Consider the following 15,894-nt stretch of genomic DNA (forward strand, 5'->3'; position numbering starts at 1 on the left):
GTGCGGCAGGCATTGAACACGAGGTTCGGGTCGATGATACGAAACCGATCAAACAGCGCTACTATCCGGTATCATACAAGATCGAGCAAGAAATGCATAGACTCGTAAGGGAGATGTTAGACCAAGGGGTGATCAAGCCAGCGGAAAGTGGCTGGTCGAGCCCAGTGGTTATGATACGCAAGAAAGATGGCTCGTATCGATTTTGTATAGACTTCAGAAAGGTCAACAAGGTCACCGAGCCAAACGCGTATCCCCTAGCGTTTATGCAAGATATATTGAGGCTCTTACGAAACGCGCGCTATATCTCCACACTCGACCTCAGTAGCACGTATCACCAAATACCACTCAAGACCGAATCTCGACCTATCAATGCCTTTACCGTGCCCGGACTGGGACATTTCCAGTTTGTGTGAATGCCATTCGGTCCCTCGTACGCCGGCGCCACCTTCCAACGGTTGATAGATAGCGTGATCGGACCCGAGCTTGGCGATTTCGCCTTTGCCTATTTGGACGATATCATCATAGTATCGTCCAAATTCGAAGATCACCTACAACATCTTAAAACCGTGTTGGATAGGTTGTGTTGAGCTGGCCTCTCGATTAATCGAGAGAAGAGCGTCTTCTGCAAGCCTGAGACCGAATACCTGGGTTTGTTGATTAACCGCGAGGATATCAGGCCCGATCCTGAAAAGGTACGCTCTATCGTGCAGTACCCACGACCAAGAAACGTGCGATAGCTGCGCACCTTCCTGGGGGTTGCTTCATGATACCGCCGATTCTTGAGTGACTTCGCCACACACGCTCAACCGTTAACGAAATTGATGGGGAAAAAGAGCAAATATGTGTGGGGACCAGACCAAGAACAAGCCTTCGCCAAACTTAAGGCCCTCATGATATCCGCACCGTGCCTCGGGTTACTGAAACCCGACGGGCAGTACGTGCTGGAAACGGATGCTAGCGCTACGGGAATCGGCGCCGTCCTGATTTAAAGAGTAGGAGACGGTGACCGGATCATCGAGTCCGTTAGCAGAGTAAAATTACTCTACCAGGGAGCGCAAGTGCTTCGCGGTTGTATGGGCTATACAGAATTTCCGCCCATACATAGAGGCGTACCGATTCAGGGTGGTAACGGATCATAACAGTCTGAAATGGCTGTACAACCTGAAGAACCCGATAGGACGTCTAGCCCGATGGGCCTTACAACACCAAGGTCATACTTTCGAGATCGAGTATCGAAAGGGGGTCGACAACGTATTACCCGATGCGTTGTCGCGCGCCGTTGAGCTCACGAAGGCTGAGGTTAGTGTATTGGACTAGTCGAAGCCAAGTGACAAAGCCTGGTACGCGGAACAGTTCAGACGTGTCGAGGACAATCCAGCAGACTACCCGGATTGGAAAGTAGTTGGCAAAGTGATGTATCATCAAAGGCCGAGCTGCGATTACCAAGGCAAAGATGGGTACGAGGACGCATGGAAGCTTGTCGTGCCACCGGAAGATCGCAAGCCGGTCCAGTTCGAGAGCCAGGACCATGAGACTGCGGGACATTTGGGACGCGAGAAGACCTTCGCCCGCGTCGCCCAGTACTACTATTGGCCAATGATGTACGCAGACGTCAAGGGTTACGTCTAAAAGTGTCAGGTGTGTCAGCAGTGTAAGGTCGAACAACGACTGCCGCGCGGGCTCATGCAGGATCGGATGTTGTCCACGCCTTGGTAAGTGGTAGCGGGCGACATCGCCGGACCCTTTCCGAGAAGCCCTCGAGGGTACGAATACATGTTGGTATTCATCGACTTATTCACGCGATGGGTCGAGTGCATACCTAAACGTAGTGCCAACGGTAAGACGATCGCGAAGGAACTCCGGGAACGAGTAATCCTGCGCCTAAGATCTTCCTGTCCGATAATGGCACCGAGTTCCGCAACCAGCTGGTAGACGGATACCTGAGAGACCAAGGGGTAAACCGGACCTTTACCCCGACCTATACCCCACAGGTTAACCCTACCGAAAGGGTTAACAGAACTTTGAAGACGATGATAACCTCGTACCTGCGAGGGAATCACAAGAAATGGGACTGAGTGTTACCTGAACTCACGTTCGCGTTGAACACTGCTGTCCACAGTTCCACGGAACCAGCCCTGCCATGCTCAACTACGGCAGGAAACCGGAAGCCCCGAATACCCTTCGGAGACGAATGGACGAGCTAGTAGCTCGAGAGGAAAGTTTGCTCCGAATCGGACAATGTGTGACGAGAGCAGGCCGTGCGCCGGTCTCTCGTCCGCGTTTCTCCCTCCCCCACTCGGCTAGGCGCGGTGGCCAACGTTAGGCGCATTAAAGTATGTGTCTAACACTTGGCCTTTTGTTTCAACGCCAAAGACGAGCCAGCGCAGTTGAGCGCAAGAAAAGTTGAAGAGCGCGGAGAGAGAGTGAGAAAGAGAGAGAGAGAGAGAGTATTAGGCCTATGTAGGGATTGGCAGGCGCGCAACGCGTGACCGATAAGCGACGCGTCGCGTGCCGCCTAAATAATAGGTCAAGGTAGGGAGAGGAGCGAGCGCCGCTGAGCGACTGCAAGATGCGCGTAAGAATTAGTGCGTGAGGAGAGTCGCAGCCGAGCCCTACTAGAGTGAGGGAGTCTAAGCCTAGTCCTACGAGAGTGCGGAAGTCCGAGCCCAGCAGAGAGAGCAGTTTGGGATAGCCGGGAGGAAGGAAGATCAACCCTTCCGGCAACGGCTTTGCCAGCATCTGCAGCCAGCCCACCTGCCAAGAGAGTCAACGTCGCCTACGGATACCTGGTCAGCGACAGCGGTTAGCGACGATCTGACCAGCGACGACGCCCGGTACTTCCTGCGGCAGCACATCGCTCAGGATTCCCGACGTTGCGACGAACAGGAGAATAAAGGTCAAGCCTTCCTTTTCTTCTTTCTCTCTACACTCTCTCTCTCTGTTGATGCGACGGCCGGTGCGCGTTGAAAGAGATAGCCTGGCACTCACGTGCCGGCTATCTGAAGGTTCGCGCTAAGATTAATTTGTAGTGACGTAAGTTGCGACCGGTGAATTGTCCAGGCGCCCACGTGCCGGGCAATTTACCCGGTATTAGTCCGTGTAGTTTTTAAGTAAGTTTGTAATAGGTTAAGTACGCGATTTGGTATTAGGATAAAATGCGAAGTGTTCATTTGTGATTATCTTAAGTAGTTTATTGTTCGATTTGTAGTTTATTGGTCGGTAATTTAGATTATGTTATGCGCGCGTATGTTCTGTGTGAATAGTTATTAATAATAATAGGTTGTAAGTGAGATTTGATTCTTGTCTGTGTATAATTTATTTATCAACCTCCCCTCGTTCTTCTCTCTCAATTGTCATGAGCGAAAGTGCCTCACTTACCCCGCAAAAGAATTGGTAACAAAGGATCAAGTTTTGTTACAAATGGAACGAGCATATGCAGAATAACCGATTCGTTATTCAGCAAGCTCGCGAAAGCGCTTCGGACGAGTCCCTGAGGCAGGCGAGATATTATAACGCCAAGCACAGGACACCCGGATTCAAGGAAGGGGACTGGGTATGGAAGAGAAATTGCATACTATCCAGTGCGACGCAGGGTATTTCCGCAAAGCTAGCGCCAAAATTCGTGGGTCCCTACATAATCACTAAGGTACTCGGAGTCAACTCGTACTGCCTTGCCAACCAGCAGGAAGAGGTCACGGAATTGGTCCACGCCAAAGACCTCAAGCTCTACTATGGACAGAAGGATGCCTTACCGGAATATGGAACCCGACGGCGAGATGACGACGATACCTCTACCACCGAGGGAACCGAGGCGACGAGCATTCCGCCTACTGCGAGCGATGCGACAACACGTGGAAGCGGACACGCCGTTACTACGGATAAGACAATCCGGAATGATAGCGCGACAACTTCGAGCCAACCTCGTCACACCCCTTCCAATTCTTCCGATAAGACCCTATAAACCGCCCCTCCAACTAACACAGCAAAGCGCCCGCGAGGGAGACCTCGCAAGAACGCTGTAACCACCCGGACTACACCATACCGACAGAATCCACGTGTTCCTCCTCCCATCGTCGGGAAAAGGAAGAGGGGTAGACCGCCGAGAACACTGACCATGGATGCATGAGGCCCTACGAAGAAAGGACCTGGGAAACCGACACAAAGAACCCCACCCTCAATCCCGGCGACGAAGGTCCTGGGCAGCCGAACAGGCGCCCACCTTCGATATCCGAGGAAAGGGTCATAGATACTGACACATGTGACTGTTACAGGATGAAGATCCCTGCCCCCGTGGGCAGGGCCACACCCATACCAACACGCAATTAAGTTGCTCAAAATATCACAGAGAATATGACCTTTTATTGTCCTTCACCCTCTTAACCTCCAAAAGAATAGCGCTAATAATTCTATTGTCGAGGACCCCATAGGTCCAGACTAGAAGGGGACTGTGACGGTAAACGTCTTATTAGCGCTAACGGCCCAACCATGCGGCCGCCTGCGAGGGCAACACCTACCGGTTGGGGAGGTGTGACGAGGTTATTCGGCACGCGACGGGACGGAACGCGCGCATACGAAAATGAACCAGTCGAGGATCAGCTATTGATATCGCCTGAGAGAGTCGAGGATTAGAACCGGATCGCAGAGCTGTGCAACAAATACATTTGACGTTTTCCCGAGCTTTCTTGAGTACCGAGACGAATTAATTAGGAGAGACAGGAACTGTGCCATCACCCGACATAGACAAGTGTGTGTAAGCGTGCGTGTGTGAGGAGTTTCGCCATCGAGGGCGAAATCGACAGCGAGAGCCGATCAACCACAGAAGCGGGCTTCCCCGAGTTACGTCTACGAACTTTTTCTTTCGTTCTCCGTGCGACTGATAATAAGGTAAGCTGGCCAGCTTAATTTTGCGATCGTAGTAGAATTGTCTATAACTAATCTCTCGTACTCCGTAAGAAGCGTGCATGTATTAACCCGGCGAACAAAGAGCGGCGAACGATCCGACACTGCACGTTGTTGTCGCGCGCACGTCATGTAAACATAATCCCGCACGCTCTTCGATACGATCGCGCGCATAAATTAAATAAACGGATAGCTACCTCGTTACAATATATATATATATATATAATATTGTACTAACCACAACTTCCATTGAAGGTTTTCATTGCAGCGCCCACAGCAGTTTCAAGTTGAATAATATTTAGTCCATTATCAAATGTTTTATTATTTACGATTATTTCCAAATTGAGCGAATTCTCTTTTAATACTCTATCGATCGCTAATAGGAGAACAAATTATTATAATTATATAATAAAAGAAATGTATAAAATACAATACTACATATACTATTGAATACCTTACCATCAATTTTTATCCATAGATTATTTGTATTGAAATATTTGAAAGTTTTAACGGATTTGAAATCTTCTATGTGCTCTCTTGGAACCTGTGCAAGCTCGAGTAATCTTAATTTATTTTCGTACTGAATAAGAGTACCACCCTATTATAAAAATGATAATTATTAAATGGTATTCAAATAACGTATTAAACAATTATAATAAGAAAGAAATATTTTATCTAAAAGTATACCTTAACATCGGCTCTGGTTTTATCGGTAACTTCCATTAAAAATTCAATTTCAGCGGGTTTTTCTGGTCCTAGTAGCAATCTTAATATTCTCATGTCCACAGTTGCCCCTAAATTATCAATATTTGAAATAAAACAGTATTGTCGTCCCTGTAATTAATAAAATACCGAATATTAATATATAGAATTATTAGATATAAAAAAAATATACTATCTAGAGAGTATAGGCAATAGTTGATACATTCAGTGATAATATAATGTCTAATATGGTTAATAGCCTAATAAAACAATTGATATAACTTGAACCAAAATAATATTTTTCTACTTCTTTTTTTAAGATTATATATTATATATGTTAACTGCTATTAAATTCATGTCAAAGAATTATGTACTTCTTATTTAGTAATGAAGTACTTGTACCGAACAATAATACAGTAAGCATAAACAGGTTTATAAATCGAAATTAGTTGAAATTAACTAAGAAATTTTCAATCAGTTGGAAGTAACAAGCCTAAACGATGCTCATGATAAAATTTGCGATGAATTAATTTTCCAGAAAATTAAAAATGAATAATTATTTTGCCATATATAAAGTTTTGTTTCTTATTAATCCCATATAAGGATATACATTGTAGACTCAGATGCTTTACATCTATTTGAATTTCTACGTATATATAGCATAAAAATTATATTGGAAGAATTAAATTACATTGTTGCGAGGGAAAGAGAAACAAACATCTTGATCATGTCGAAATAAAATTGATATTTCTATGGTATGATGATTTGGAAACAGATTATAAATATGTTACAGGCAAATTTTAATTGTATTCCAATTTTTTATTACCGTTATGTTGATGAGGATAATTTTATGTATAAAAAGAGATCATTTACAGTTAGTGCTAGGTACTTTCAACAATTACAGTGAACATTCAAAATTCAATCATGAAATCGAGTATAATAACAATATGAATTTCTTAGATATTACTATGTAAAAAGTGATTCACCGTCGCCGCGCTTTTACCAGTAATTCTTTATAGGGATATAAGAGAGGCTCTTTCACTCCGAACAATCGAGGGAGGGAAAAGAAGATAGGTTAACGAAATATTTACACGTACCGTTTATATCTAAATGCGAAATCTTATTACTAATAATAAACATAAACTCAAATTTGTCATTCCAAATTAATATAACTCAAACGATCTTTTACTTTATATCAATCAAACAATCGAACTCAACTATTTACATTATTTGAAAAACACAAACTAGTCATATTGTTACGCAAAAGAAAGGAGCAAATTACCCGGCGCGTAAGTGCCTTAACGATTTTCGTCGTACATCGAGAACGAGCTCTGTTTACTTAGAGCATCAGCCTTCCCCTGTCTAATAGAAAGTACCAAACTCATTGTCGGAATCGCACAAGAAGAGTGAAATTAGGGCATTTACCCTTGGTGAGGGCACGTCATCGATTTATTACAACGGCGTCTTCCGCACAATAGCAGCAGTACAGTTTTAGCTCATGCCGGAGCGTTTCAACCACTGTCTCGCAGAGTCCAACCTATTGCTTGGACTCAGAGGGAAAATCCTCTCATTCGAATTAAGAGAAACCTTTTGGGCTTAACGTCCCACCATGCATATCTGTGTTCGGCTTACAAGTCTTCCGTTTCGACACGTTGTGTGGATCTCCCTGTTGTGCTTTCTGGTTGCCAGTTACGATCGTAGGTGACCTAAGATTTTATAGTCCAGAGACTCTTTCTATTTTGAGTTGGCTGATTCTTTGGTTCAGCTTCGTGAATGTAGCGAAGGCCAATTCCATGAACAATTCTTTGGAATAAAAAATCGTTCAACGTGGAATGCCGGGCTGACAAAGATTTCTCTCTGTTGGATGGCTATTTCAGTCTGCTTTGGTTTCGTGGTTTGCTCCACGACTGGATTTTAATTCAGCCCAGCACCTCAGTTTATTTCCATAGTGTATGTATATGTCTGAGATTTTAGAGTATGAATTGAAGGAAAGGAATTGTTATGACTTTATATGGTTTTGCGACCGTGGGAAAGGAAACTTACACTACATAGTTGCGTTCAATGCGACTGCATCGCTGAGTGTACCATCAGATGAAAGCGTCCGACATTTACCTACTTACATAGTAAGTTTTTCCCAGCTTCCACCACTTGGAGGTTATCGTGTCCACTTATGGAAGGTCATGAGCCTGTGGATATTTTCACATTTCATGTCAGACACCAGACACCGTAAATATAGCTTAGCTAGTTTCAGATGAGACTGGAGAACCTTCCTTTGGGTTGACAGACCGCCGAAGTGGTCAACCAGCTGAGGCAGCGTTGAATGACGGCCATAGAGAACGATCGGGACCGCCTCGGAAGCCTCGCAGTAAGGAAGATGCGTGGAAGGCCAAGGTACGGTATCGAACTCTGATCCCTCATCTTCTCAAGGGGAACGAGTTCACCTCGGCCAGACTCAGCACGTTAGCTAGACCAACTTCCCGACCAAGCCCGACAAAGCTCCTCAGAGCCTTACCGGATATAACACAACACGAAAACCAATTAAGGTAACCGGCACCTGAGCGCTTCGCTACACCTTTTCCCTACAAATTTCTACTTATTAATATAAAGGAAGAGAGAATAAATGAAAGAGATAAGAGTGCTTGACCTTTGTACTGCCGATTGAAAAAAACAACACGGACCATGACAACACGTGTTGAGGTGCGGCCTGTAAACGCCCAAACATTCAACGCCGAGTCTACCACACCCCAAGAGCTCAACTCGAGCCCAGAAAAGCCAAAATCCGGGATTCACTTGAGGGGAAATCTCTCGGGATTGTGGTACCGCGCGCCCTCTTAGAGGACGGGAGACCGCTCCGGGAGCTAGTTGCAGAGGACCAATGGTCCCGGCAATCCGAATTTAATTCGGGTAGAAAAGAAATTACTTCCTATCGACTGGCAATCGGTAGGTGCCACTACTGTGGGTAAAGAGTCGCGGCCGTGGTCATAGCAGCCACCCAAAGTTCTTTGCCTCGAGCTCCTGGAGTAAGGCCCGACACCTTTGTGCGAGAGAACAGTCCATTGGGCCGAGTAACTCTCGATGACTAGAACGCACTACGGATGCCGAAACCCTTAGGAAAAATATTTTCACAGAAGGGCAGCATCCTTCCTGCTAAGGAATTGTTTAAGCCCTAATAGCTAAAGCAATTTTGCAATTGAAAGCGAAATTAGTGGCTGTCAGCTCTCTTTGAAAGCGAAAACCATGCACTAAATTTCCATCAAATCCAGTGCTGCTAATGGTAAACACAGGCTAAGACGATAGAAAAGGCGAAAACCCGACAGGCTCACTCAAGTGCTACTTTGGTTGCAATTCGTCAAACACGTAACCCTGATCTGACCAAAATGAGGTTTGACTAACATCAAACCTAGCGTGAAACGAAAACACGCTGGTACACTCGTAAGTAGTATTAAGTTATATTATAATCAAATTATAATCAAGTTAGTTTTAAGTAGTTAACAATAATTTAAGCAATAAGTTAAGCAGTAGTATTAAGAATAAAATTAAGAAAAGTTACCAATCAAAATCAAAAGTAAAATTAAAAATAAGAAAAATTATAGATTTAAGATTACCTAATCAAATCAAAAATTAAATAAAATTGAATAAAATAAATAAATCAAATAAATGATCTAAAAAAAAGTTAGAAAGCTAGAAAAATAACTAGCTCGAACAACTGTAAATATAAGAGCCATGGAAAACCATGGAGAAACCCGATAAGGTAACGAACGAAGCTCAAGTCAACACGCACAAACATACTCACTGCTTGCACTCGAACGCCACTTGCTTAATTTGAACGCGCACGTTAACGCTGAAACTAAAATCGAAAGCCACACTCCAGAATCGCCAGCAGCGTTCCCAAAAGAAGAAAACATATAACTAGACATTGCGTTGTACCTTGAAAGCGATATGGTCAACCATTCTAGGTTTAGAAAGGCGAGGAAACGTAAGCAGGAGGCGACCGTCGAGAAATCAGAGCACTGCTCTAACACTCCGGCGTCAACTCAGTTTTCTTTGAAACCAAACAATTCTGACGAAAGAAAAGACGATTGCCCACCAGTTAAGAGGTTTAATTTAAACGCACAACAAAACCCTGAACTGGGCCCGAAACTGAGGATCATACAATTGAACCTCAACAAAAGGCAAGTAGCCAACGATGAGCTGGGAGAAATCATGACAAACAGAAATCTTGACATACAGGTGGCACTGGTGCAAGAACCATATCACTGGAATAACGCGATTTCAGGTATGGGCAGTGTCGCAGCCATTCATGTAGCCGAAAAAGGCGAAACGATTCAAGCTGCGATACTCTACAATCCGCACAAGGTCACTGCTACCAAGATTTCTAACCTGTGTGACTCCCACTGCGTTTGCGCACAAGTAGTCGGAGCCTTTGGCGAAATTTTTTTCATAAGCGTCTACTGCCAGTTCAGCCACAGCAGGAAGACCTATCTTGATAAACTAGCTGAGACTCTGAAGCAATTGAAAGGCAAAAGAGTCTTAGTTGGAATGGATGCAAATGCCAAGTCAAAGATCTGGTCTAACACATAGGACAAGAATGGAATAGTCATTGAAGAATTCATAGACCAATACGGGCTAATAGTGGCCAACAGGAGTGGCCAACTTCCAACGTGCCGTAGCACGAGGGGTGAGACGGATATCGATGTAACCTTACATACGTCAAATCTGTCAAACCTCTTGGCTAGCTGGGCGGTGAAAGAATGGACCACCAGTGACCACAGGCCCATAGTGATCGAACTGGATTTTGCCTCACAACCAGCCAGACTCATACGAACCGGAGAAACATTAGAACCAAGGTTTAATATGAGAAAAGCTGATTGGGAGAAATTCGGGAGACTTTGTAAATTCGAGAAAGAGGACCTATTCAACCTCCCTTTAGAAACCTCTGAAGACATTGAAACATATGTTTCTAAATTTGAAGAGGTTCTAATAAGGGCAGCAAAGGACTCTATTCCATTAAAAATGAGAAGAACGCGCTCTCAACCCTGGTGGAATCCTGACTTGCGAAGTAAGAAGCGAGCGATACAAGGACAACGCAAAATCGTCGCTCTGAAAGACAAGGAAGGACCGAATAGAAAACAAAGGAAAGCCCTCCAGAGATTACTTGGAAAATTGAGACAAATGAATTCCGATTATGCAAGGGCTTTTAAAAGAGCCAAAAATAACAGCTGGCGAGATTTCTGTACCATTGAAAGCGAAAAGAATGCTTGGGCGTATCCATACAAACGAGCATCCAAAAAAGTCAGCATCTCAAAAGCGATGTTCACGGTTAACCGTAATGGTTCAGTCACAAAAGACTGGAAGGAAACAAGCATGGCTCTACTAGAAGGACTAATGCCTGATGACGACCCAAGCTGCGAAAACGATGTACATACAAAGATTCGCAGAGATATGCGGGAGGTTCCAGTAACTGGCGACGCAACGCCTTTCCTAACAAGGGAAGTTGAAAAGGCTCTTAAAGCGAACAAGGCAGGGAAATCACCAGGCAAAGATAAAATAGAGTCAGAAATGCTTGTAAATGCTAAACCATTACACCAAGAACTGACGCGACTTTTCAACGCCTGCTTAAAATGTGGAGTGTTCCCCAGAAGATGGAAAAGTAGAATGCTAATCACGTTGCTCAAAGGGGTTGAAAAACCCGAGAACGAGATTAAATCATATAGACCCGTATGTCTACTCCTCATAGCTGGGAAAACACTCGAGAGGCTTGTGATTCAAAGAATATCCAACATTCTAAACAGCTCGGACTGGTCTTCGGAGGATCAATTTGGCTTTAAGGCAAATAGATCCACAGAGGATGCCATCAGAAAACTATATGAAATAGTAGAAGAGGCAGAATCTGATCCGTCGACAAAGTACGTAGCCGCTATTCCACTGGACGTCTCAGGAGCATTCGATGCCTTATGGTGGCCAAGCCTGCTCTCCTAATTGAAAGAAAGAAACTACCCGAGGAACATCTACAAGCTCCTCCAGAGTTACTTCAGTGATCGAGAAGTGGGCATATATGCTCACTTCGAAGAAACACTGAAAACAGTGACAAAGGGGTGCCCTTAGGGTTCAGTATTTGGACCGGTAGGTTGGAACGTCATCTTTGACAAACCACTCCGGGCAATTAGGGACGCAGGATACGAAGTACTAGCCTACGCAGACGATGTGCTTTCTATCATTAAGGCAAAGACACGCATTGATTTTGAAAGACAAGCTCAAGAAATTATTAATATAATGACGGACTGGTGCAAGTCTGACAAAATGAAATTAGCAGTACAAAAGTCAGCACTAATATGGCTAAAAGGCCAACTAAGCGAGAATAGGAACCCTACAGTCAAAATTGGGAAAGACAACATTAGAACGCACAAAACAGTCAAGTATCTAGGAATCACAATCTCGAAGGGCTTTCAATTGGAAGAACACGTTCAAAACGTAGTTCAAGACTGTAATAACACCTATTTCGAGCTAAGTAAAATAGCAAAAGCAAACTGGGGCCTAAAATTCAACTCCATGAAAAAGATATATAATGGCTTCCTATTATCGAAAATTGCATATGCCGCTGTGGACTGGTGGCAAAGGACCAACATCAAACAGCAATCTGCGTTAGAAAGATTGCAGCGATCAGTTCTTTGCAAGACACTCAACGCCTATAAATCGATCTCTCATGAAGCGGCGCACGTGCTTGCAGCCTTCCGACCAATAGCCCTCGAGCTTGACGCGAGAGTTGCAAAGTACTGCGTCAGAAAAGGGAAATCGATTGAAATGCACGGCATCCGAATTAAATCGGACGAACTTCGATCGGGCAAACTAAAAATCTCGAAAGCCATACAACTCATCAACGATAAAATCGAAAGGGTATGGCAAGAGAGATGGCAGTCAGCCATAAATGGCAGGAGAACTTACTGTTACTTCCCAGTAATCAAGGATAGATTAAAGAAGAGGTGGCTAAATCCAAATCATTACACAGTACAGTTCATGACTGGACATGATGCTTTTAAGTCATACCTCCACAAAAGAGGATTATGCGAAGACCAACTGTGTAGTTGTGGAGAAATAGAAAGTGAAAGTCATATTCTCTTTAACTGCGAAGAATTAAGGGAACTAAGAAAGCCATTAATAGAGGCCGTTGAAGAGGAGGGTCACACATGGCCTTGCCCGGAAACAGCCCTAGTATTTAGCAGGAAAATCTACAAAGTCTTTGAAAACTTTGCTAGAAAAGTCATAGAGCCTAGAGTGGGAGCACCTATAACAAAGAGAAAGCGCAGAAAAATAGTCACAAACTATGGTAGAAAGACGCCGCCTCTTATAAGGTCCCTAACCAAAGGACAAAAACTCGCACGATAATCTAATTTTTGAACCTAGACAAGCCCATAAAGCTTGAAATTCGAACGATAATTTTTGAACATCAACTTCAGAACTAAACTTTGAAGCTCAATAATTTGAACGCGAATTACCCCATTTAACCCAACGTCGGAGTTTTGAACCGAATGCGCGGCATGACCGGCAAGAATACTGAAAACTGCCTGGGGAGTCGCCTTGTCGGCTAAACGAGACCCCGCCTTGACATAACAGTCAAAACTAAATTGAAAGAGCAAATATCAGTATCAGTCAAGTCATAAAAACCATTCTTTAGAAAGCGAGATCTGATTTAAGGGGCAAAAACGGGGTAACAACAACCTTTTCGAATGACGGATACCCACCAGCGTGAGCGGGGATGACCGAAACGCAATGGGAAGACGTGCCTCGGTACGTCGAAGCGATGGACCTGTGAGTCGTGAGAGAAATCCCTTAATACAGGTACGCAGAGTGGGATGTTCTTCGAACGCGAGCCCAGGAGGGGAGGCTTAGTTGGTTGATCGTCTTAGGACATTCCTCTGGCTGTCCTAGCTGAGTCTCTCTTCTGACATCCCAATTTGGGTTGGCCTCTGCGGGGTAGTGGTACCAGGTCAAGCAAATTTCGTAAGATTTGTATGCTGCGTGCTTCCGACGTAGTAGACGTTGGGGCAACTAGAGTCCCGTCGCGCCCAAACCGAGGGTCAAGCCTTTAGTTCCGCTCTCCTTGAGCGTCGAACCGTGAAAAGATCGGTACTCCTTTCGAGGAGGTCGCCGCCTTAGATCAAACAGTTTCCGACTCGCTGTGTGCGTCAGGGATGTCGTAGCAAACTTGACTTCCGGATCTCCAATGTGTTTGAAAGCGAAGGAGTGAAAGACAGTGGTCTATGCCAACCTATTGGCGCCCAGAGAGAGGGGTGGTAATGTTTGATTACGCTGCGCCACCCTCAAAGCGGAAAAGTGTGAACAACACACATACACCAACTGCCGATTGAAAAATACAGGCCAATATGAAGTGCTGCCCTTGTGATGCTTCTCTGTTCTGCGTTGGACTTGTTATCTCACATATCATTGCAACTGCAGTAAGCAGATGATTGCAGATCAAGCTAGCCACCTAGTCAGAACCACACCCACAAAAAACTAACATAATATACGGACGTAGAAATAGTCACTACCCATGACAACTGTGTCAAAGATTTTTTATTCTTTCTCGCAAAAGTTTAATGAGATGCTCTTTGTGATGTTCGTATCACTTATAGTATAATTAATAATTCGTACTCTCGTGGTCTAGTCGCGTTAATGAGTAAGAATTCGTTTCTATTTAAATTAACTGTAATTGTCAATATAAAATAAATCGATGAATCAAATATATGTAAATATGAGTAAAGTTCCAAGGAAAGTCTGACAATGCCCTAGTTTCTTATGGTGCGAATTGTCCCATAAGCAGAGCTAAAGTCTTCCTTGTAGAAGATATTACTCAGCCCAAGTTTCTTAAAGCGCGAGATGTTCTATAAGTTGAGCACAAATTATAGGAAAGGAAAGGTCTTGCTCAATTAATCACAATGAGAGAAAGAACTTAGGTATTAGCCAAGTTTATTCAATCTCATGCGCTCACTTTGCAAGGCTAGAAGTGAATACCAGCCGGTGCAATAATGGGCGTATTTATACACAGATTTTCCCGCCTATTTTCGCAGGAGAGTTCTCTTCGGGAAGTTTTCGGATCTTCAAGAAGTATTCGCGAATTTTGAGAAATGAATTTTCTTAATTTACAAGTAAATAAACATCAATACTAAACTTTCAATATACGTAAATTTTACAAAATTAGTTATTGGTCGATTTAGTGTAATTTACAATTATCACAAATAGTATCGTCAAAAGTTATTAACTAATAAAATTAATTAATACAATATTACAATATTTACAATAGAATAATATTACATTTTTACATAACTTTATCGTTTATCAATTTTAGAAGTAATTTCTAAAAAGAAATATTCAAATTAGTTAATAACATTTGAATAATAACAAATTTTTATATTTGTAACGGTTTTCTCTATAATCTTATAACGTAATTTCTAGATTAATTATCTAAGATTTATAAATTATAAAGCTATTATTATTACGTATAAAATTAACGCTTTCGTTCTATATACAACTTACTGTTTAAATAAATTATTAATTATTTATTTATTAATGACAGTTATTATTTAACTGTTATTAACGAAACCAATTCTTACTCATGTTTCTTAGATATTCATTTTGAATATGGAGTATTTACATTTTTCTAATAATTAATATTCATAGTGTAATAAACATATTAACTTTGCATATTAAAATTCCTTATTATTTAATAATTAAACGCAATTCTTATTATTATATTCCAAATCTATTTACTAAAATCTATATAAGAAATACTTTGTTATATCAAAATTACGTACAATTAACATATTTTATTCAAATAACAAAAATCATTATATCTATATCTTTCAATCTGTGACGTCACGCTCCTTATATGGTCATGAAATTAGACTCTGGTACTAAGACAATCAAATAATAGATGAGGTGGTGCCGTTTAATATGCTCATTGATGTAAACAGATAGATAAGTTTAACGGGTTACAGTGATTCAGTGAAATAATAAACTAGCTCATAGATAGGACCGTTACATCTTAAAAAGGTGGATGAAAAGGAACTTTCCGACTCAATTGCCCGCCACGCCCTTCTCATGGTGACCGGCTCGCCCTTTACTTGTGTGTGCCATCGGGATCTGTTGCTTATCTTTTCCTTCCAACTCGTATACGACGTCCGAAATCCTTTTCACTAACTTATACGAACCGCCGAATTCAGGCTCTAGGCTGGTGTTTCGGCCCACCGCCGCACTCGACAACGGATGGAGCTTGCGCCAGACCAAATCCCCTTCGCT

General features: G+C 43.1%; 1 protein-coding gene across 4 annotated transcripts in view; it reads right to left on the reverse strand.

Annotated features, from left to right (window-relative positions):
* Nucleotides 1-15,894, reverse strand: part of LOC131663228 (UTP--glucose-1-phosphate uridylyltransferase) — an 826,217-nt gene that overhangs the window by 205,496 nt on the left and 604,827 nt on the right. For all 4 annotated transcript variants that reach the window (XM_058933501.1, XM_058933529.1, XM_058933520.1 and 1 more), the window contains exons 6-8: nt 5,587-5,733; nt 5,359-5,497; nt 5,138-5,275 (exon numbers count right to left, since the gene is read on the reverse strand). In XM_058933501.1, coding sequence (XP_058789484.1) covers nt 5,138-5,275; nt 5,359-5,497; nt 5,587-5,733 — 424 coding nt within the window. The remainder of the gene's footprint in view (nt 1-5,137; nt 5,276-5,358; nt 5,498-5,586; nt 5,734-15,894) is intronic.

This window comes from Phymastichus coffea, unplaced genomic scaffold, assembly GCF_024137745.1.
Source record: "Phymastichus coffea isolate CEN01 unplaced genomic scaffold, Cenicafe_Pcof_1.1 PCOF00002, whole genome shotgun sequence".
Lineage (NCBI taxonomy): Eukaryota > Metazoa > Arthropoda > Insecta > Hymenoptera > Eulophidae > Phymastichus > Phymastichus coffea.